This window comes from Anabrus simplex, chromosome 3, assembly GCF_040414725.1.
Source record: "Anabrus simplex isolate iqAnaSimp1 chromosome 3, ASM4041472v1, whole genome shotgun sequence".
NCBI lineage: Eukaryota > Metazoa > Arthropoda > Insecta > Orthoptera > Tettigoniidae > Anabrus > Anabrus simplex.
The window spans coordinates 470,807,150-470,829,720 of record NC_090267.1 but is presented as its reverse complement, the minus strand read 5'-3'; the positions used below and the strand labels follow the sequence as shown (position 1 = coordinate 470,829,720).

At 41.4% G+C, this 22,571-nt stretch overlaps 1 protein-coding gene across 2 annotated transcripts in view; it reads right to left on the bottom strand.

Moving 5' to 3' along the window:
- Positions 1 to 22,571, bottom strand: part of LOC136867450 (sodium-coupled monocarboxylate transporter 1) — a 124,226-nt gene that overhangs the window by 65,821 nt on the left and 35,834 nt on the right. For both annotated transcript variants that reach the window (XM_067144656.2, XM_067144657.2), the window contains exon 3: positions 18,486 to 18,645. In XM_067144656.2, coding sequence (XP_067000757.2) covers positions 18,486 to 18,645 — 160 coding nt within the window. The remainder of the gene's footprint in view (positions 1 to 18,485; positions 18,646 to 22,571) is intronic.

Here is a 22,571-nt window from a genome sequence, read left to right as displayed (position 1 = left end):
GACCGAATTAGCTAACTTCACTAATCCCTTATTTATATTGATGCTTTCACGTCCATAAATAAGCTTTTGGACTTTTGCCATATCAGAACAACAAGGTGAAATTCTTTACATATCGTAGAGAACTTTCCTCCACGTCTTCAGAAGAAAATCTCATCTGTTTAGAGCAAGACTTCTCTAATAATGTAGTTTTGAATTTAAGAATGTTTTACCGTTGATGTATATTGGCTTCCGAGCTATAGTTAAGATGTTTCTTATTCCATCAAATGTACGTGCGAAGTAAACATCAAGGTCATCAGACGAATAAGGGACGAATATAGTAGAAGTAGTCCGGTTCCATGGCTGAATGGTTGGCGTGCTGGCCTTTGGTCACAGAGGGCCCGGGTTCGATTCCCGGCAGGGTCGGAAATTTTAACCATAATTGGTTAATTTCGCTGGCATGGGGACTAGGTGAATGTGTCGTCTTCATCGTCATTTCACCCTCATCACGACACGCAGGTTGCCTACGGGGGTCAAATCAAAAGACCTGCATCTGGCGAGCCAAACTTGTCCTCGGAGACTCCCGGCACTAAAAGCCAATACGCTATTTCATTTCATAATAGATGAAATACATAAAAATAAAATTAAATCCGTAGTTCTGATTTCCTCAACATCGCAGGAAACAATGCAGAAAATATATGTAATTGGTTTAGTTTTATCCGAGCTGTGAAGAAATGAGCGCTCAGCCATGGCAGTTAAATGAGACATTCATGGCACTATCAAGCGGATTTTTTTTGTTCTTGTAGTTTTACTTCTAAAATCTTCAACATTCCTGAACTCTATTGAAAAAAAACACCAGTTCCGGGCCTTCACGTATGCAACTCAATGTTAAAAACATCTTTGAGACATGAGCAACGAAATATTGGTAAATAAAATATAATAAATTACGAGAATATTTAGTGTTTATTTATTTGGCGGATTAGATTAGCAGTTTGCCTTTTTTACCGCTACGAGCGCTAATGTGAGTCAATTCATCGTTTCACTTAAGCACCACTACGAGCGCTAATTTGAGTCAATGCAGAGTTTTACTTAGGCCCTTATAACTACACTCGGTGTGGACATTTAAAAACTTCAAGACGCGCCTGAAGTTAATGGATGAAGGAATTATGTAAATAAGTTAATTTGGCTGGGATTTGTATCGAAGAGAAGACGAATAATGAAACAGGCGATTTTAGGATTATACCGGAAATGCATTTAGGCCGGAAGTGATTTTTTAAATTACTTTCTTAGTTTGAAAGTGCTACCCAAGACTCACAATTAGAGACCTTTTCGGACCCTTTAACCCTTCAAAGTTTGGCACAATTTAGTAAATTGCTTAATTTTACGTTTTTCGTACGATGGGGACCCCTACTACACTGACTTTGCAAATATCATGGGATAGTCACCTAATAGCGTGTGGGGACTCCTCTGGCAACTGCGAACTACAGTGAGACACCATGTAAGTGAGTCGACAAGTCCCTGGTAGTCCTCTGGACGCAGCTGACACCAAATCTTTTGCAGTGCTGGTCTGTTTGTGGGTGCACGATGCATGGCACGGAGCCTGCGTTCCAGGACATCCCAGATATGCTCGATAGGGTTCATATCGGGGAACCTGGATTGCCATGGCAGTCGTTCAACCTCCTCTGCATGTTCCTGGAAACATTCCCGGGCGACGTGGGAGCGATGTGGAGGCGCGTTATCATCTTGAAACACCGCAGAACTGTCTGGGCGCTGGAAGGCCAAAAATGGTTGGAAGTGGTCTCCAAGCAGCTCAACATACCGCGTACCATTCAAACTCTCTCCCAGAACAACTAGGGGGCCAATTCCATACTAGGAAATTGCACCCCAGACCATAACAGAGACACCAGCGCCCTGGACTACACCTTCGAGGGAGGCGGGATCCATCGCTTCAAGTGGTCTGCGCCATACACGGTGCCTCCCATCGGCATGGTGCACTTGAAATCGTGATTCATCGGACCATATCACGTTACGGCATTGTTCCTGTGACTAGTGGCAAATGCGCGTCGTTGTCCCCGATGACGTTGGGTTAACAGTGGCACCCATGTGCGGCGCCGGCTCTCATACCTCATAGAACCCATGTTCTTACGAATTGTCCACTGGGAGACGTATCTAGCACGGCCTGTGTTGAATTGAGCCGAGATTTGTTGCACGGTTGCCTGTCTGTCACTACTGACAATCCGTCTCAGATGTCGCTGGTCACGGTCATCGAGGGTGTCTCGACGGCCGGTCGTTCGTCTGTTGTCGACGGTGACACCCACATTCAACCATTCACGATACACCCTGGACATGCTTGATCGCGTGAATCCGAATTCCCGCACCACTTCCGAAATCGCAATTCCTATCCGTCGGGCACCGACCACCATACCCCGTTCGAACGGTGTCAGCTCACGACGACGTTCCATGTTACACCTGTCACATGCACAGACACTGCTCACATGGTCTCCTATACAACTGCCGCTGGCACAGGGGGCGTGTGGTGCCCAGACAACACACCTGCGCATCAGTGCTCCGCTATCCCATGACATTTGCTCAGTCAATGTATATCTGCTAAGTAATGCATTCAACATTCAAATGCCATAGAATCGGGAGAGAGTGGGTTCGAGCCCCACTGTCGGCACCCCTGAAGATGGTTTTCCGTGGTTTCCCATTTTCACACCAGGCAAATGCTGGGGCTGTACCTTAATTAAGGCCACGGCCGCTTCCTTCCAATTCCTAGGCCTTTCCTATACCATCGTCGCCGTAAGACATATGTGTATCAGTTCGACGTAAAGCAAATAGCAAATGCCATAGAAAATAAAGTGCAACACAAGATTGACAGAATAGAAGAACAGAATAGAGCTAAAAATGGAAAGAAACGTGTGTAGCAGAAAAAACGAGAAACATGTTGCGTGTCTGGCGGAACCCGGGGCGGCGGGGTGTTGAAGAACTACAACAATGTTGCAGACTTCCCAATGAAAAGAAGTAAGAATAGTACAGTAACAGGTGTGTACAGGTTCCAAAAGCAGTGCCGGATTAAGATGTTTGGGGGCCCTGGGTTATTTAAAAATGTGGGGCCCCTTCTTCGTAACATCACGTAAGACTAGCATACTAAAGTTGTTATAGAACTACTTCCACTTAAAATGATGAATAGGGAAGTGTTGAAATAGACTACAATTTTTCTCTGTTTTTCATGTTAATATTTCATAATGCCAAAACATATTTCACATTTGTCTCATCATCACTATCAAATCGACATACAAAACAGAACTTACGTTTTTTGGCACCACTAGGATATTTTCTATCCATTTTACAAGAACATTACAGTTATAACTTACGAATGGTTCAATAATGAGAGGTGAACTGGAAGTTCTCTTCCTGATGCAAAGATATAGTATAGCATGCGCATTCCACCGTGCTTCCCCTGTGCACCCCCCCCCCCCTTTCCGCTCACTTCCTAGACCTCTTCCCCCCTTCCCACTCTGCCCGTACTCACAAGCTGCAAGATTTAAACTTTCGTCAAATATAACTTTTACAATAATTACAGTGCGTAAGTAGCGAGGATTCGTGTCTTCGGACGGTAATTGATTCTAGCAGTGATGAAATACTAACGCGGACAGCCGATAAGAAGGAAGCAAGAGTGCGTGTTCGACATTATTCGAGCATAAATATTCATGTACATACACGGAGGTGGAACAGCAGGCCTTTTTATACAATTTTAGGCTCGGCCAAGGGCCGGGGCCCCTTGGCACGCGGGGCCCGGGGCTGCAGCCCCTTTAGCCCCCCTCTTAATCCGGCCCTGTCCAAAAGTATGACCCATTGCACATAGCCTAGAGCGAACAATCTAGTGATGAGGAGAATATGAATTTGGAAAACATAGAAACGAAATAAGAATGGTAAAATGACAGGTAAGTAAATCCTTAATGGCTGGAAACTACGTATTACATAATTGATAACCAGTGTCATTGTTAAAATTATTAGGATTTTAACGTATAATAAAGCTTTCCGTATAATTCTACAAATGTATTGTTTAGTGGTGTGGTTAAGAGTTCGAACATCTGGAAACACGGCATCATGTCCCAATGATAGTGCGTGATCAGCTATTGCTGACTTATATGGCTGGTTTAGACGTATATTTCGTTGGTGTTCCTTAATGCGAGTACTAATGGACCGGCATACTTGGCCAATGTATACCTTGTCGCAAGCACAGGGATTTGTTTATTCCCCAGAGTGAAACAGTGGCGACAATTTGTCCTTGCATTTACCTAAACTGTGATCAACTTTTGTGACTGGCCAAACGGTTTTCTATTGTGCTTGCTTGTGACCTTGGCAATTCGATCTGTGGCATTGTGGGTGACAGGAGGTAGGCATTTCCCTTTGAGTCTTCGTTCTGTAAGTTTCGCTTAGTAATCCCTCTGGGACGCTGGGCTCTATGAATCTGTACATCGTTGTAACCATTAACCTTGAGCGTGAATTTTATATTTGGATATTTGATGGCTCACAAATTCGTTTCGCCCTCGTAGTGAATGTCGTTCGAATGCTCTGTTTCTGTGCTGGATGGTGGTGAGAATCTGTATGGAGATAGTGATTTGTGTGGGTAGGCTTACGACACACGTTGTGCCGTAAGGAGCCATCGTGTTTCTTTCGTACTAGTATATCCAAGAAAGGAAGGCATCCGTCCGTCTACACCTCCATAGAGAATAATTGAAATATGCTACTAATTTATGTGGTTTAGGAGTAGATGAAATTTCTTAGGACCTTCTGTCCTGACCACTGATATATCGTCAACATACCTGCACCCAATCATCGGTTTGACAGGCGCCGAAGCAATAGTTTCCTCCTCAAGATGCTCCTTAAACAAATGAACCACTACGGGCGAAAGTGGACTTTCCAAAGCCATACCGTTCGTCTGTTGGAAAATTTTCCACACCGCAAAAATTAGCTAGAAGTAATGCAGTGGTGTTCCTCAGCGAACAGATGCTCAATGAGAGACCTGACCGAGTCAATCGGCACTTTAGTAAACAAGGACTCCACATCAGAACTCACTATACGTGCGTTGGGTTGAAGGGTTAAGGTTTACAATTGATTGATGGAATATAGAATGTCCATAATTGTATGATACGGGTAAGTCCTCTATGTGGATGAAGCAGTTTTCTTCGATGTTTAGCCAGAACACACGTAGGAGAACCTTTCGCACTAACTATTGTCCAGAGTGGAACGCTTTCTTTATAGACTTTGTAATCCATATAATCTTGGCGGCTGTGTGCCCCCGAAGTCAGATGTTTAGCCTGCTCATTTGACATTGAGGACTGCTTTAAGAGCTTCACAGTGGCGTTGGAGACTCGAGTGGTGGAGTCACGTGAGCTCAGACCGTAAACAGGGTCTGCCAACATAGCCGAGATCTTGTTCTTATACTAGAAGTGCCCACTGCTACCGTCGCGTTATCGTTATCAGCTGAGAAAACGGTCAGTTCAGAATTATCCTACCCCCTGTGGGTGGGGGACGCAGATGAAGAATACACCCATGCTATCCCCTGCCTGTCGTAAGAGGCGACTAAAATGGGCCCAAGGGGCTCTCGACTTGGAAGCAAGGGTTGGCGACCACGGGGCCCTTAGCTGAGTCCTGACATTGCTTCCACTTACTTGTGCCAGGCTCCTCACTTTCATTTATCCTGTCCGACCTCCCTTGGTCAACTCTCGTCCTTTTCTGACCCCGACGGTATTAGAGCATTCGAGGCCGAGGGAGTCTTTCATTTTCACGCCCTTAGTGGCCCTTGTCTTTCTTCGTCCGTCACTTCATTTTTCGAAGTGACGGATCCCCTCTTATCCACGGTATCCTCTGCCTGTCGTAAGAGACGACTAAAAGGGGCGACCAAGGGGTAACAAATAGGTTTGTGATTAGTAGCAAACGAGGGATCGACGGCTTTTACAATACCTGTGATTAGTAGCACTATATGAGCGACACCATGGGATGAAGGAACCCATGGTTCTGGCTTGCCTGTGATTAGTACCCACTATATGAGGAACACCACGGGATAGTACGAGTCCTTGTGGTTAGTACACTTAGGTGATGAACACCATAGGTTTGCGTTGCCTGCCGAGGGCACCGCAATGTGCGAAACAGAGTAGGTCTGTAATACATGTGCGAATATCATTACCTCTGTGTAGTACCATAATGTGTTGAATACCGCGAGTCTACGGTACTCTTGATTAGTACCGCAACCTGACAAATACCATGGTTCTACTTTTCTAGCGATAAGTACCACTACGAGGGGCCGATGACTTGTATTTTGGACTCCTTTCGCATATATAAGCATCATCGTTTCAGTATCGTGATATAGAGGCAGTCCCTTGGTCAGTAATACCATTGTTCTACGCCAGCTTCTGTGCATATGAGGCACTGTAGGTCGGTTCCACTGATCGTTTTAGATTCATATCCATCCATTCATTCTTCGTCCTCACGTTTTGAATTGTGGTCAGTGGAGTATTTTGGGTTTTTAATTTGTCGTTTCATTTCGTCCCATTTCGTACCATTAGGGGCCGATGACCTAGATGTTAGGCCCCTTTAAATAACAATCAATCAATCAATCAATCAATCAATCAATCAATCAATCAATCAATCAATCAATCAGAATTATCCTTAAGTTCCTTGAATTTCACCTTGATTTCTGACACGGAAAGCGTCCAAAAGCTTATCATAACATGTGGTTTTCAATATTAACCTTCATCCGATAGCGCGGCCTGACGTCATGTTCACGCTCGCGCGGCCTGACGTCATGTTCACGCTCGCGCGGACGGCAATTTGGCCGCCCATTATTTTTTATCGTTTTCGTGAATTTTTCTCGACTTCTCTCGCATCGTTTCAAAATAATTAGGACTGCAACTCTGACATTGCATCACAAGCACATTTTAAAATCCAAAAATCTTGATTAAGTACCTTACAGAAATGTTTATTATTTAAATGACAGAATTCCTCAATATAAATTCAGTTCTCCTTATCTTGTGGTTACTAAAATAGTTACACATGTTGAGTTCTTCAATTTTATTTCACTAAAAAAGAAATAAATATTTTCATTTTTTACATTTCTCCAAGTAAAATCCAAACCCCATGGCACTACAGCCCTTGAAGGGCCTTGGTCTACCAAGCGACCGCTGCTCATCCCGAAGGCCTGCAGATTGCGGGGTGTCGTGTGGTCAGCACGACGAATCCCCTCGGCCGGTTTTCTTGGTTTTCTAGACCGGGGACGCTATCTCACCGCCAGATAGCTCCTCAATTCTAATCACGTAGGCTGAGTGGACCTCGAACCAGCCCTCAGGTCCAGGTAAAAATCCCTAACCTGGCCGGGAATTGAACTCGAGGCCTCCGGGCAAGAGGCAGGCACGCTACCCCTACGCCACGGGGCCGGCTCTTTCTCCAAGTAAAATTAGTACTAATATACAGTATATGATACAAAAATAATAACACAACTCGCGAAATGCCACTTCTTCTTCTTTCCCAACTTCATCCAGAATTCCAAACAATCTTTGAGGTTCGCTGTATTGTTAAGCCCTGAACAAAAGAGATGACCGTTAGTATCCCCTAGCAAAATAAGGAAGGCATATTTCAAGGAAAAATTTAACGCGGAAAATCTATATGCCGCACTAGCGTATCCAAATATGAATATAATTCCTAAGTCCTAGCAAAAAAGTAAAATAGTAAATATCTACTTACATCTTCTGTTGAGAGATGGAAAAATAGTTGTCGCTTACGCTCGCAAGACGGCACCTTGGCTTTCGGGCTATACGGAGATGTTGGGGAGGAATCAGTGGGCTGAAATCGAACGCCAACTAATGACGAAATGACTAACTAAGGAATATCTGTTCCTCTCTGAACTCTCTGGCGGGAAATGTGCGACAAAAGCCAAAAAATGCGGCCAGTGTGCGGAGCGCATGAAGGTTAAGGGCGGTTGAATCGCCGTAACTGTGTGGAAACAGTCCATATTATCAAATGATTCGCAAGACAACGATTCAGTAACCTGAAAAATAATATTTTTTTCCTCCAGTAAAAGATTTAATAGGTGATCGTGTGATCGATGTGCTGAGTCCAAATTTGCTTTTTATTTTGCCGTATCGCGTAAAGATTTTTCACAGTCGCCTCATCACTTTCTTTGATCACATTTCACTAAATTTTTACACCCCATAAATATGTGCAAGATAATTATTTAATAGGTGACCGTAAATGACTTGCCAGCAAAATGAGGTCTTAGATGTTTTCCAACCCTCGGTGGAGTTGAGTGTGTCTTTTCGAAGGCGATCCGTAACCTTACGGTAATACTTAAACTGTGTGTGAAATTGTATTTGATGATGCTGGATTTATAATGTTAAACTAGTAGTATGTCTTACATTTTTTTTTCCCAAGGAATTGCTTCTTGTAGTTTTGTTGTTGTTGTTGTTGGGTAATTATGTTTTACCTTTACTTTATTATCACACTACTGTAAATGACCATTGTCACCGGGATATTTCCCAATTGCGATGTTTTTGTTTATAATAATAATAATAATAATAATAATAATAATAATAATAATAATAATAATAATAATAATAATAATAATAATAATAATTGATAGTGATGTGGTACTAGAATCGTGAGAAAAATCTTAGGCCCTGTGAAAACAACAGAAGTATGGAAATTAAGATCTGATGATCAAATTACAGGAACATAGGAGAAAATTAGTTTGCAATTTTTTGGACATATTTACAGAATGGATGATTGCAGATTAACAAAAAGGATTTTCAAGTACATTTTAGACAAAAAGTCAATAACTGGCTGGATTCAAGAAGTAAAGAAAATGTAAAAAGATGTAGAAATGAAATATAAGGAAAGAAGTACTGTAACTATGGACAGAGAAATTTTTAGAAAGAGGGTAGTAAGTATGGAAAGATTCCACGGAAGATTGAACAAGAAATATGGTGTGAAGTAGTCCGAGGACAGAAAGAAACAGCACAGTGAAAGGATGAAAGAGTACTGGAAGGGACTCAAGAGAAAACAACAAAGTATGATTAATTGAATTGAAATTGGCACGTGGTCCTTAGCAGATCGGAAATAATAATAATAATAATAATAATAATAATAATAATAATAATAATAATAATAATAATAATAATAATAATAATAATAATAATAATAATAATAATAATAATAATAATAATAATAGCCTTTTAGCTATATTTCTTATGTTGTCGAGTTGTTTATTTGCATCTCCTTCTTTATCGCCTTAATAGACTATGTTCTAGAACTAGCAGTCGGACGTTTTGCTGACGGTTCAGTTTTTGTCTAACTGCAGCACTAACGCCATCTAGCTGAGAGAAGTGGCAGCGCACTAAACTAACAGCAGTGCTCTGTCCGCTTTGTGTTATTGCTGATATGTTTCAGGGCTTGGAATATTGTAGTGCCTCTGATTGGTTGAACTCCGGTTCGCTTACCAATAGCTTCTCCGACCGGTTCAAATTTCATCTCAAGTATTGAGCTTCCCTCCATATTTTAAATTTGTTCACATCTTGTTTTATCGATTGTGTTGGTCACGGCCAGCTCGATCATGCATGATTTAGGTGGTGGCGTGTCAAAATTACTTATAATAAAATATTTTAAATAAGTATATTTGCCATAGTATTGAATAATGTTCAATTGAGGCGGTCGACCAATGGGCCCATTTTAAGAAGACTATATAGGTTTATCCGTCATTTTCTCTCGTTAATAATGGCGAAACGTTCAGTGGGGTACGTTGAAAACTGTTGTTGTTGTTACACCTGTTTAAAGTTAGCCAACTTTTCCCAGTTCATGGCCACACATCCTCACAGTGTGATAGGAACTTTGGACTTATCGGACAGTGCATTAACCAGAAATAACTGGTTGGGAAGGCCAAGCCTTATCTTACTGCAATGATATGTGTCGCAGAAACCCTTCTCCATTTTTGACGTTTCAATAGATTTGGACCTACTTGCAGACTTGGATACATTTTTATCTTCTTTTTTTGACAAGCCAGTATCCAAAAATAATGTCTCATGCACAGTAATGCGGTATGTGATCATAAACACAATGAGATGTGGTACTGTTTTGTGTTCTCACACCTTCATTGCAGATTGAAATCCTTTTTGCATTTGGAGGTGTCCGTACAGAAAACAAAATTTCACCATTGGAAAGACCGCTCCCCGGGATATGAACCAAAAGAAAGTTAAGGATATAAGAAGCTTGTGCAAATTTGGTCTGGAGACGATGTTACGTTAATTGAGGGTATGATTAACCAAGCCTGAACAGTTCATGTATTAGGGCCTTTTTGTATTATTCTCTGACAATGTTAATAAACCATGACTGAACAGAAAATTCCATTCTCTGACAATACTGTTCTATTGTAGCCACTTAATTTTTCCATAAACTCATTATTTGGTATCAATATTGGACTACATTTAATTTATAACACAGTATTTTAGTTTTGTTCATTGAATTTTACCACCGCAAAAGCTCTCAGCTTTAAAGGGCTCATAATATTGATTTAAAAGTTCTTATCTATTTTATTCGGGAGCCATTTCGGTCATACTTGACGTAATAATAATAATAATAATAATAATAATAATAATAATAATAATAATAATAATAATAATAATAATAATAATCGTATGGCCTCAGTTACCGTGTGCAGACATTTCAATTTGACGCCATCTGGCTGTCTGTTCGTCAATTTCGACGTTCTATTTTACTCTAGGCTTACTAGATGACAGACCGAGTCTATGACGTCTATGGCTGAGTTTTAATTTATCTTGTCTGGCAAGCACCAAATGTGTCACCGGAGATCTTTTAGATGACGACATCGTACGACTTGGGGTGTCGAATGGACTTTTTCTGCCCTTCAAAAATCCGAATACCTCTGCCGGGTTTGAACCCACTATCTTGGGAGCCGCAGGCCAACACTCTAACACTGATCTACAGAGTCAGCTATATTTTACGTGAATTATTCATATCTGAATTAAATATTCTAAATAATAACAAACACTATATTATGGAAAAGAAATAAACACAAAAAAAGAAAACGAAGACAAATACTTCATTTTATTTTTTCTCCAAAATTTTTCACATATGTGACATTTTTACGTCGACCGCCTCAATTTTCCGATCTGGCTATTATTTTTTGCGGTGAAATTTGTTATTTCGTCTTTCGCTGCCCTTCATATTGCAATACCTCTGAATACTAACCAAATTATGTATAACCTATACAATCTTCGTACAGGCCATGAAGAGCCTTGGAGGGGTGGAAGGTAAAAGCCCGTTTCTTAAATTGTACGACTCCCTGACGAGAATTCGAACCCACGTACTCCCGGTTGAACCGAGCACCCTTTTACCGCCTCGGTCAGGCAGCCCCTTATAGCCTATACACGTAATATAAAAAAAAGCGTTTTGAAAGGTATGGCCGGGGGTAGGAACATTGCATGTGCCATTGCAAGGTGCTGCCGAATTCCGAAATTCCTCTCTCCTTCCCTTCACTTACGACTCACTTCTTCGTTCGTTCAGACCGCTGTGTTCTGTAGTACGTAACTCAGAATTGAGAGGATTGGCAGCTCCAAGCAACACGAGCCGGTAGGCAGGCTTATCTCCATGGCAACCGCAGTGGGTCCGCCCACGTTTCCATGCCAACCATACGCTCTACGCCTTTCTCCCCAGGGAGGCAGGCAGTAAACGGATCTCCCTCTAAAACCGTGAGAAGGCATCTTTCAAAATTACGTCTATAGTGCACTCTGCCGATATCCCGGAGCTTAAACTTTCAAGAAAATCCGTTGAGCAGTTTTTCCGCGATATTCATGCAAAGATAATCCGATGGACAGTACGACGAACGGACCGGAAGACGGGCACTCAGACAGACAAAAAAGAACCGAGCCTATTTTGAACTTTTGTATACTTAATCATGAGTTCGAGATTTGAACTTTACCAAAGTATTATAAATGTATTTTTATAAATATCTACTTATGAGCCTCTATGGCTCAGGCGGCAGTGTGCCGGTCTCTTACCGCTGGGTTCCATGGTTAAAATCCCGACAGTTCCATTTGAGATTTGTGCTGGACAACGCAGAAGTGGGATAGGTTTTTCTCCGGTTATTACAATTTTCCATATTATATTTAGTTCAGCAACACTGTCCGGTATCATTCCATTTCGTCTGTTAGTCATTAATCATAACTCAGAGGATTACGACAGGCTTCGGCAGGTGGCACAGTTCCTATCCTCACCACTAGATGGGGGCATCATCAGTTCCATTCCCGACCGGGTTTAAACTGCAGGCAGTCTGCGAATTTTTGTTGCATTTCATGGATATGCACCTGCCTTTACTGGTGAGACGTTATGTTTAAAGTGAGTGTACCTATCATCTGGTATTGGTTAGTTCAAGCCTGTTATTTTCACTGATCTCTCTTAGTTTCATCCTTTCTTTGCCATTGATGCTTTTACGGCCCGTACTTATAGACACGATATAGGCTTTTGGGCTTATGGCGTATCAAGAAAATAAGGCGAAATGTTTCGCAGAGAACTTTGCTCTGCGTCATCAGAAGAAAATCTCGAATGGCCACGGGAAAGGTGTCCCAAACAATGAGGTGTGAATTTAGACGGTATATCAGAAGTGGAAATGATACGTCTATTCGTCACCAGATGGCTCCCCGGACGCGGTACAGCGCTAGGGTTAGAAGCGGAAGCTGACGGAACAATCAGAATCAGTCTGAGGGGGTCACAGGTGTACGCACATATGAAGATATGACATTGACACAAGCCTGGAATGAAACATATGGCGATGAGAAACGTACGAATCTGGAAAACACCGAAATAAAATAACAATAGTGAAAGGAAATACCTACGTAAATCCTTAATAGCTGGCAACCAGGTATTACTTAATTCATAGCCAGTGTCCCTGTTGAAATTGTTAGGATTTCTACGTATTTCCACAGCTTACCTTATAATCCTGGAGATGTAGTATCTAGTGAGGGTAAGAGCTCGAACATCTTGGAACATGACATCATTACCCGACAATAGAGCCTGCTCAGCTGTTGCCGATTTGTCTGGTTGGTTGAGGCGAATATTACATTCATGTTCCCTAATAGGAGTACCAATGGACCGTCAGGTTTGGCCAATGTATACCTTACCGCAAGTGCAGGGAGTTTCGTATACCCCAGGATGTAAAAGTGGGACAATTTGTTCTTGGTTTTACCCTTGGTTTTATCCTTGTCCTTGAATGTGAATGATGTATGAGCGAAGTTAGTGACGCCATTCGTTTCCCTTGTAATCCTCTTCAGAGGCACCTAGACCATCTATGACAGCTGATGGAGGGCTGTTGATGCGCCTTCGCTCTGAATATTCTGCGTACATGACCATGAGTTCAATCTCTTTAGGGAGTATTCAAGAAAACTCACGCCCTCGTTCTACGTCATATTCAGCTTGCTCGGGTTCGGCTAAGGAATCAAGGAAATATGGGAGCTTAACTCTACCACCAGCATGGGGAAGGAGGCATAGAGAGGGGAATGGAAACCCGTCGCTGAATGATCCGATAGTTTGGCATACGTGTTGCTACTCCCACACTGACAAGCTTCGCGTATTGTTCACAAGGAGCGCTGAAGCTCTGGCTGTTTGTCTGTCGAGAAACCAGAAGCGAGGAACTCCTGGTTATCAAACTGGAATGAATTCCATGTGTTCAAGGACACGTCTACATGCTAGTCGTATTTCTGTTTAGCATAATGTAAAGTTCTCAATCCTGTCTGTCTCTCTGCCTGCCTATCTGTCTGTTTGTATATTTGTCTGTCTGTGAGGGATAATCTCATGAATCAATGGATGGATTTTGATGCGGTTTTCACGATTCTATTAAGGATTTATCGGCAAATGTTTTTGTTAGAATCATTCAACTATGCTTAAGGGGAGTCTGAAACCAAAAAATTTTAAAAATTACTTTTTTTCCAAATGTTGCCTCATTCATTTATTTGGACTCTGCTGAATAGAATGGTGTATAATTTATTTTTATACCGCAAACGGAACTATTTTAAAGAAATATTTTAAAATATCAAATGTCAAATGTCAAATTGGGCAACTTAGACATGTTTCTTTTTGAAAATATAATGAAAATGTAAATATCTGGTACCCTTTAATCTAGAAGGCTGTGGTTTTCACTCTCCTATTCCTGAATGTTATGCGCAGAGGTTTCCGGCACTGCCACAACAAACATGTCAATAGTTTCAATTAAATAGACTTGCATTTTAGGCACTATTGTGAGTAAATGTGCGAGTGAACATTCTGTTTAACTTTGAAATCATATTCTGAAAAATGACTTTTTTCACATGTTTGACCCATTATCTCAGAAACTACACTGGATAGGCAGTTCATTATTTGCAGCTACTGAACCAGATAAAAGCACTTCGCATGTATAGTTTCAGATTTACATATATTTTTATGACATTTTTTGTAAAAAATTTGGTACTTATTAAACAAATTCATAACTTTGCAATCGTTTGCACCAACCATTCCATCCTGGTTCAGTATTTATGAAAAGGGTGTAAATATAAGTAGTAAAAATATCAAAGCTGCTGTACACTTAATACTTCCTGAGATAACGGGGTATCTTTTCTGTCAAATTAACATTATCAACATTATCAACTTACCGACTCCCCTTGAAGGAAGGCGAGCAGTAACGATTCAGTGACTCAGATCGACGGGAAAACGACCACTCGTGCGCTTTTATTATCGTATGAGGCCTAAACCGTTAAAGGTACATCTATACTATACGGGTAAGAATTTTTCAGCATAAAAAGTTCAACAAAATTTTCCGAGAAAACGGGCATCTGTATTTAACTCATACTCCGTTATTAGTGTTTTTATGATACAGTGATGATTTAAATGCAACAGGAAGAAAATAAACGGATTTCCGAGTGCTATGTTTTTTAGCTTGAGCTGGCTAAACCGTTGACGATCTAATACTATGTGTGTAAGAGTTGTTCAGCGTGATAAGTTACACCAAAATATCCTCGATAACATTTATCTATCTTTAACACTATAAGTATATTTGTTACAGTTTTCAGTAAGAAAGGTCAAATTTAAAACCATGTTTTAAATTAATTAGTTAATCCTAATCAAACTAAATTATTTATAACTCTTAAGTAGCTAATATTATAGAATAAACTGTAGTTTAAAAATGTTATTTTATTCCACATTTTTGGAGATATCGTCATTTCAATGTTTTCGCGTATCTCCATTATGAAATCTGGGAATGTAAATGACCAGCTTCAGAGCGACTGAGCAGATTGCAAGCCAGCGTGCGCGTGTTATCGACGACTTCGGCTAGCATTCGTTGAACATGTTACAATACAATAATTAATATATTTCCAGTGATTTTGCGTTATCTACACAAAACCTATTAAATGAAATGAAATGGCGTATGGCTTTAAGTGCCGGGAGTGTCCGAGGACATATTTGGCTCGCCAGATGCAGGTCTTTAAATTTGACACCCGTAGGAAAGCTGCTCGTCGTGATGAGGATGAAATGGTGATGAAGACGACACATACACCCAGCCACCGCACCAGCGAAATTAACGAATTATGGTTGAAAATCTCGACCCTGCCAGCATTCTAATCCGATTCCCCTGTGACCAAAGGCCAGCACGATAACCATTTAGCCATGGAGCCGGACTACAAAATCATTGATAACCCAGACGGAAAGCGAATATAGTTTGTAATCCATTGCTTTCGAAAAAGTGCGTTTATCATGGAACAATGAGACCGACCAACAAAGGGATTCTTGAGTAGAACTGGACAGATAAAGAATGACTTTTCATCCTTCTGGCTTGCCACCAGATAAGCTGATTTTGATAGTAGTGGTGCTATTATATTATTACGCCATTGGTGGTGAACATTTTGAAAAACTGTTTGATTGAACCTACTAATTTAACTGGCTCTGTCACAGGAGAAACGGTGTTAATACCGACACACCCTATGATTCCTTCAGATTTGATTTTCGATTTCATATGAATCCAATTCCTGACAAGAGTCTGCTTTAGCATATCAGTGGAGAATGTTTTTCTCGCCGTCAGCTTCACGTGTCCCTTTCGCGTGTTACATAAAAAAAATGTTTCTTGTTCATTACTGGAGGAAAAACGACAAATGTCGATTTACAAGGAAATCTTATATGCCATCGGTTAATAGTAACCTATGGCCGTAAATGTATAACTGCTCCCGTGGGAAGCTGGTGTGGGTAGCTTATATAATGATATACTAACTGAAACTGCGTGCATGTACAGGAAATAACCACTCTAACCACTCATATATAAATGACAGTGTACATACTCTATGCTAGCTTTGGTTATTTTAAACCTTATTCCTTCCAACTCATGCTGTTAGATGTCATGTTCCCTTGACGTGCACTCCCTTTTAACTGAAAATGAAAACCTACAACCTGTTTTCCAGTCAGTGACCGGGTCAGGGATGTAATGAATGAATCATATATAGGCTATTATTACTATGGGGTCGCCACTCCCAAAGTGATATATTAATGAATGATGGATGCTACGAAGTGAGAATGGAGAGTGTTGCTGGAATGAAAGATGACAGGGAAAACCGGAGTACCCGGAGAAAAACCTGTCCCGCCTCCGCTTTGTCCAGCACAAATCTCACATGGAGTGACCGGGATGTGAACCACGGTATCCAGCGGTGAGAGGCCGACGCGCTGCCGTCTGAGCCACGGAGGCTCTTCCCTTTTAACTAGCATATAATAATTTTAATAAATATCGTCCCTGTTTTTCCAAAACGGCGAATGTGACAATGCTCTTCCTATCCATTATTTTCCTTTTAAGACTGCTCACGCCTTGCAGCCATATATTGGTATGCGGTCCATTAGAACAATTTTCGTTGAGTTCATTTTACTATGCGCCGGTGTAAAGGAAAATGAACTTCACTGTACCATACTGAAGGAATGTATGTTTGCATGATATTTACCCACTCCTAGAGTGTGAGTATTTAAGGTTCATTTTCCATTATACACGCGCATAGGAAAATGAACTCAACGAAAATTGTTCTGATGGACTGCATATCAATATGTGGCTTGGCGGTGTGACCAGTCTTAGGGGAAATAATGGATAGGAAGACCATTGTCACATTCGCCGTTTTGGCAAAACAGGGACGATATAATACACTCACTCACTCACTCACTCACTCCCTCTGTAGGCTTCTGAGGGATGTGAATTTCCCGTGCTGATCTCACAATCCTCTTGCATTCTTTTCGATCCTTAGCCTGCTTTTCCCAGTTATCAGTTTGGAGGGTCCGGCATATCTTGTTGATCTCCCTCTTCCAGGCGCTTCGGGGTCTTCCAGAAGGTCTTTTCCCATGAATAGATCCGTTGTATAGATCTACTGGTGCTCTATTTCCCTGCATCCTCAGTGCATGCCCAGCCCAGCGCAGTCTGTTGGATTCTATCACACCCATTATAGTGTATTGTTGAGATAGGGTGTAAAACGCATCATTAGACCGTTTATGCCAGCTTTGAGAGATAGGATCGAACCATGGGCCAAATATTTTTCTATAAACTTTTTTCTCAAATACTTGCACTGCTGCTACTCTTTCTTGGTTATACTCATGTCTCGGAACCATACAGAAGTACTGGTCGAATGACTGTATTGTAGATAAAATAATATCAATAATAGATATCACTTTATATCAAAAATAATTCTTCGCTGTTCGGGCAAAAGGTTTTATCTCACAATGCTCTTCATATCCATTATTTTCATTAAGACTGGTCACGCCTCCCAGCCGCATATAGATATGCAAAGCAAGCAAAAGCAGAAAAGCAGAGTGATCTCCGTACATGCCATGAAGACCCTTGGAGGGGTTGAAGGTAAAGGCTTCCTCTACCCGTAACCTCGGCACTTGATGGGGTAGAGTGGTTAGCTCTGCGCCAGGCCGCGTTTTCCCCCAGGAATTAACCTGGTAGGCTACTCATTTTTGGTGTAGGCTGAGTGAACCTCAGGGTCATATGCACCTCCAGAAGTGGAAATCTCGTTTCTTAAATTTAACGAGTTCCTGACGGGAATTCGAACCCACGTCCCTCCGGGCGAACCGAGTACGCCTTTACCGCCTCGGTCAGGCAGCCCCTATATAGATATGCAGTCATTCAAAACAATTTTCGTTGTGTTCATTTTAGTATGCCAAAGTGTACAGAAAAATGAACCTTAAGTACATTATACTGTAGGAGTGCTCAAAGAAGTCATGCAAACACACATTCGGTTCATTTTCCTTTGCACGTTAGCATAGGAAAGTGAACGGAACGAATATTGTTCTGATGGACTAAATATCCGTATGCGGCTGCAAGATGTGACTAGTCTTAACGGAAATAATGGATAGGAACAGCATTAGGAGATAATATGATATTTTTCCCGAACAGCGGCGAATTGTCATTTGTGAAATTTTCAAGTATATGCTTTTTTCAGTACCTGGTACACAGTAGTAAGTCTCAGTTGGTGCAAAACAGGCAGGAAAGCCCATGGCATCACAAAACCCACAAGTATGTCGCCGAAGGAAGAGTACACAAACTGACTACCATTCAGATACGTGTCTGCAGGGGTTCCCATCAGTGTTACTCCTGATATAAAGCTGGTGGAGAAAATAAAAGAAATTAATAATAATAATAATAATAATAATAATAATAATAATAATAATAATAATAATAATAATAATAATTGTACCAGGGGTACACCTTCCCTGGCTGTTTACATTGCGCGGCTTCTCTACGGCCATCTATGCCAACGGAGGTGAACTATTAAGCTCCCAAAAACTTACTGCTTATATGGGGAGATGGCTCTGCCATCTATTTAATAATGTTCCCTGCTAGACTAAAAAAAAAAAACCAACTGGATACAGCAACATTTATTTTGGGAGTTGGTAAACCTTTTCCCTAAAGATTCTTTTATATGCGTAAGTTGTAAACACTTCAGCTGGTTCCTCCTCTATTGTAGTCTAGCTATCAGATGCTTGCTAATTTCTTGTGTAGCCAATCATACACGGGGCTGTGTATGCGACTTCAGCAAAGGGTAGTTCCAATTTAATCTGGAAGCTTCCCCTACGAAACAATAAAAGCTGGGCACTTCAGGGCCGTCCGGTCTGAATTGCTCCAGTGCGTGGGACTGCGACTTGACTGAGACCTAGGAAGGCAGGGGCGCGCCGTGCTTGAAGAACATCCAGCGATACAGGTTAATTGCAGAATTTACCTAAACATGTGATAGCGTCTGCGGGTAGATGGAGGGGAAGATTTCAGCCCCTTTTTAATGTAATTGTGTAAGCTGCTGGATTAAATGTAGAATTTTCGACGAAGTCTGAGGACTCCAGTTCTGTTCCCGATTGTGAAATATGTAATGTAAGGGAACGAAGAGCGGTGACACCCTGCCCTCCCCCATTCAACCTTGCAATTGGGTGACTAAATTTTGCAAACTCTAAAATTTCCAAATCTTGCCTTCGCTTTGAATTTTCTCCCATTTGTCATCCTTTTTAGTATAGGATTAGTGTATGTATCATTGCACTTTAAGCCCAGTTGTGAGCTTGCATCCGGGAGATAGTAGGTTCGAATCCCACTATCGGCAGCCCTGAAAATGGTTTTCCGTGGTTTCCCATTTTCACACCAGGCAAATTCTGGGGCTGTACCTTAATTAAGGCCACGGCCGCTTCCTTCCAACTCCTAGGCCTTTCCTATCCCATCGTCGCCATAAGACCTATCTGTGTCGGTGCGACGTAAAGCCCCTAGCAAAAAAAAAATAAGCCCAGTTAGATTTCTAGTAACCGAGCTCGATAGCTGCAGTCGCTTAAGTGCGGGCAGTATCCAGTAATCGGGAGATAGTGGGTTCGAGCCCCACTGTCGGCAGCCCTGAAGATGGTTTTCCGTGGTTTCCCATTTTCACACCATGCAAATGCCGGGGCTGTACCTTAATTAAGGCCACGGCCGCTTCCTTCCACTTCCTAGGCCTTTCCTATCCCATCGTCGCCATAAGACCTATCTGTGTCAGTGCGACATAAAACAACTAGCAAAAAAAAAAAGATTTCTGGTACTTTCTATAACGAGTGCTGCTGTTTTGCCTCCTTGCTTTTTGTTAATGGCTAGTTATGTGCAATATTTTCTTTTTACACTTAAGGCCATGTAGTATGAGCAATTATGCCACTGTTTATCCTGTATTATTCACATGGTAACTGTTCTTCGTTTTAGTTCTCTTTGGGAACAGTGACCACTATTATTGTTAAGCAATGATGAAAACTTTTAAGTGGGGTCACACGATGGGTTGCCTAGTCTAATTTTAAGTGTGGCATGAGAAACTGATTGCCTCGTCGAGGCTGGACTCCTGTATTTTGGAGCTCAGACTCCTGTGAAGTGTACCTGCTCGGAGGGAACATTGACTTTTAAAGTATTGCTGTTCAGGAGCAATCATGCTCATTTACATGTAATTTAACGACTTGTTTTGTTTTGTTTTGTACCTTATTTCAAGACTTCTAAGTCCAAGATATCGTTAGAGCTGAGGAGCTCATTATTATTCTGTTTAATTGTTCTGTTATTCTATTAGATTTCCTATATCCCAATTTTACGAACGGGAAAAAATTAAATTTCCAAATTTGTTATGTTAAATACTGCTCTGGTTAATCCTTCCTCCAGCCATTCAACCCAAGCCTTCCTATTCCTGTGTGAACCTCGAAAACTCCGTAAGAATAATAATGTTATTTTGCTTTACGTCCCAAAAACTACTTTTATGGTTTACGGAGACGCCGAGGTGCCCGAATTTTGTCATCCAGGATTTCTATTAGGTGCCAGTAAATCTACCGATACGAGGCTGATGTATTTGAGCACCTTCAAATACCATCGTACTGAGCCAGGATCGAACCTGTCAAGTTGGGGTCAGAAGGCCAGCGCCTCAACCGTCTGAACCACTCAACCCGGCAGGGAAATTACTAGATATGGCTTGCAACCCACGTCGATGTAAATATTACTTTAAAGGAAGACGAAATATAGCAATAAATGAGAATGAAAATAGACATGATTTAGTGAGAAACGTCCAACAATAGTATAAATTTGAAATTTGACATCTCAGGAATAATTTATATTCATCTTTCTACTTTCACATAATTTATTTAAGTAGGCAAAGCGTATGCACAGATATTTTAAACAATACTAATATTAAATACATCCATGGGAAAGGAATAATATATTTATATGTTTCTGGATTTTATTCACAATTTACTGGAGTAGGCAATCTTCGCAGATTGTTGACAGCTCGGACCTATGGGAGTAACGGAGTTCCACTCACATTTGACAGGCGAAAGACTCCTTGGAAACAACTTGGCGAATGAAATGGGATTCGATGGGGAGCTGTCAATATTAATGGGGCTTATGGAAGAAGGAAAGTAGAAGTGGCCGAGTCAGCAAAGAGGATGCATCTGGATGTGCTAGGAGTAAGTGATATTCGGGTAACGGGAGATAACGAGGAAGAGATAGGAGATTATAAAGTGTACTCGACGGGTGTTAGACAGGGAGGGCAGAGTCTCGGGTAGGGCTGTTTATCAGGAATACCATTGCACGCAACATAGTTTTTGTTAGGCACGTAAATGAGCGAATGGTGTGGGTAGATTTGGCAAAACTGGAGGAATTAGGACGAGAATTGTCTCAGTGTATTCGCCATGTGAGGGTGCAGATGAGGATGAAGATGACAAGTTTTATCAAGCATTGAGTGACAACGTGGTCAGGGTCAATAGCAAGGATAGAATAGTGCTAATGGGCGATTTTAATGCGAGAGTTGGAAATAGAACTGAAGGATACGAAAGGTGATTGGTAAATGTGGGGAAGATACGGAAGCTATTGGGAATGGGAATGGAAGCATTTGCTGGACTTATGTGCTAGTATGGGTTCAGCAGTTACGAATACATTCTTCAAGCATAAGGCTATCCACCGCTACACATCGGGCGCTTCGACTTCGAATCCCGGAAATCTGTTAGGAGTGTACGAGTTTTCCGGTGATTTTTGATGATACAGGCCACTATCTGTTCTGTAGTGAACTAAGTATCTCTAAGCCTAGGGTAGAGAAAGTTAAATCTGTCTGCAAACGAATAAGGGGAGAAAATCTCCAGGACAAGGAAATTAGACAGAAGTACATGGATATGATTAGTGAGAAGTTTTGAACAGTAGACAGTGAGCAGGTTCAGAATATAGAAAGTGAATGGGTGGCATACAGGGATGCTGTAGTAGAAACAGCTAGGGAATGCCCAGGAACAACTGTGTGTAAAGATGGGAAAAGGCGAACATCTTGGTGGAATGATGAAGTGAGAGCAGCTTGTAAACGTAAAAAAGAAGGCTTATCAGAAAAGGCTTCAAACAAGGGCAGAGGCAGACAGGGATGTGTACGTAGATGAAAGAAACAGAGCGAAGCAAATATTTGTTGAACCCAAAAAGAAGTCGTGGGAAGATTTTGGTATTAACCTGGAAAGGCTAGGACAAGCAGCAAGGAAACCTTTATGGACAATAATAAAGAAGGGAGGGGAAAAGGAAA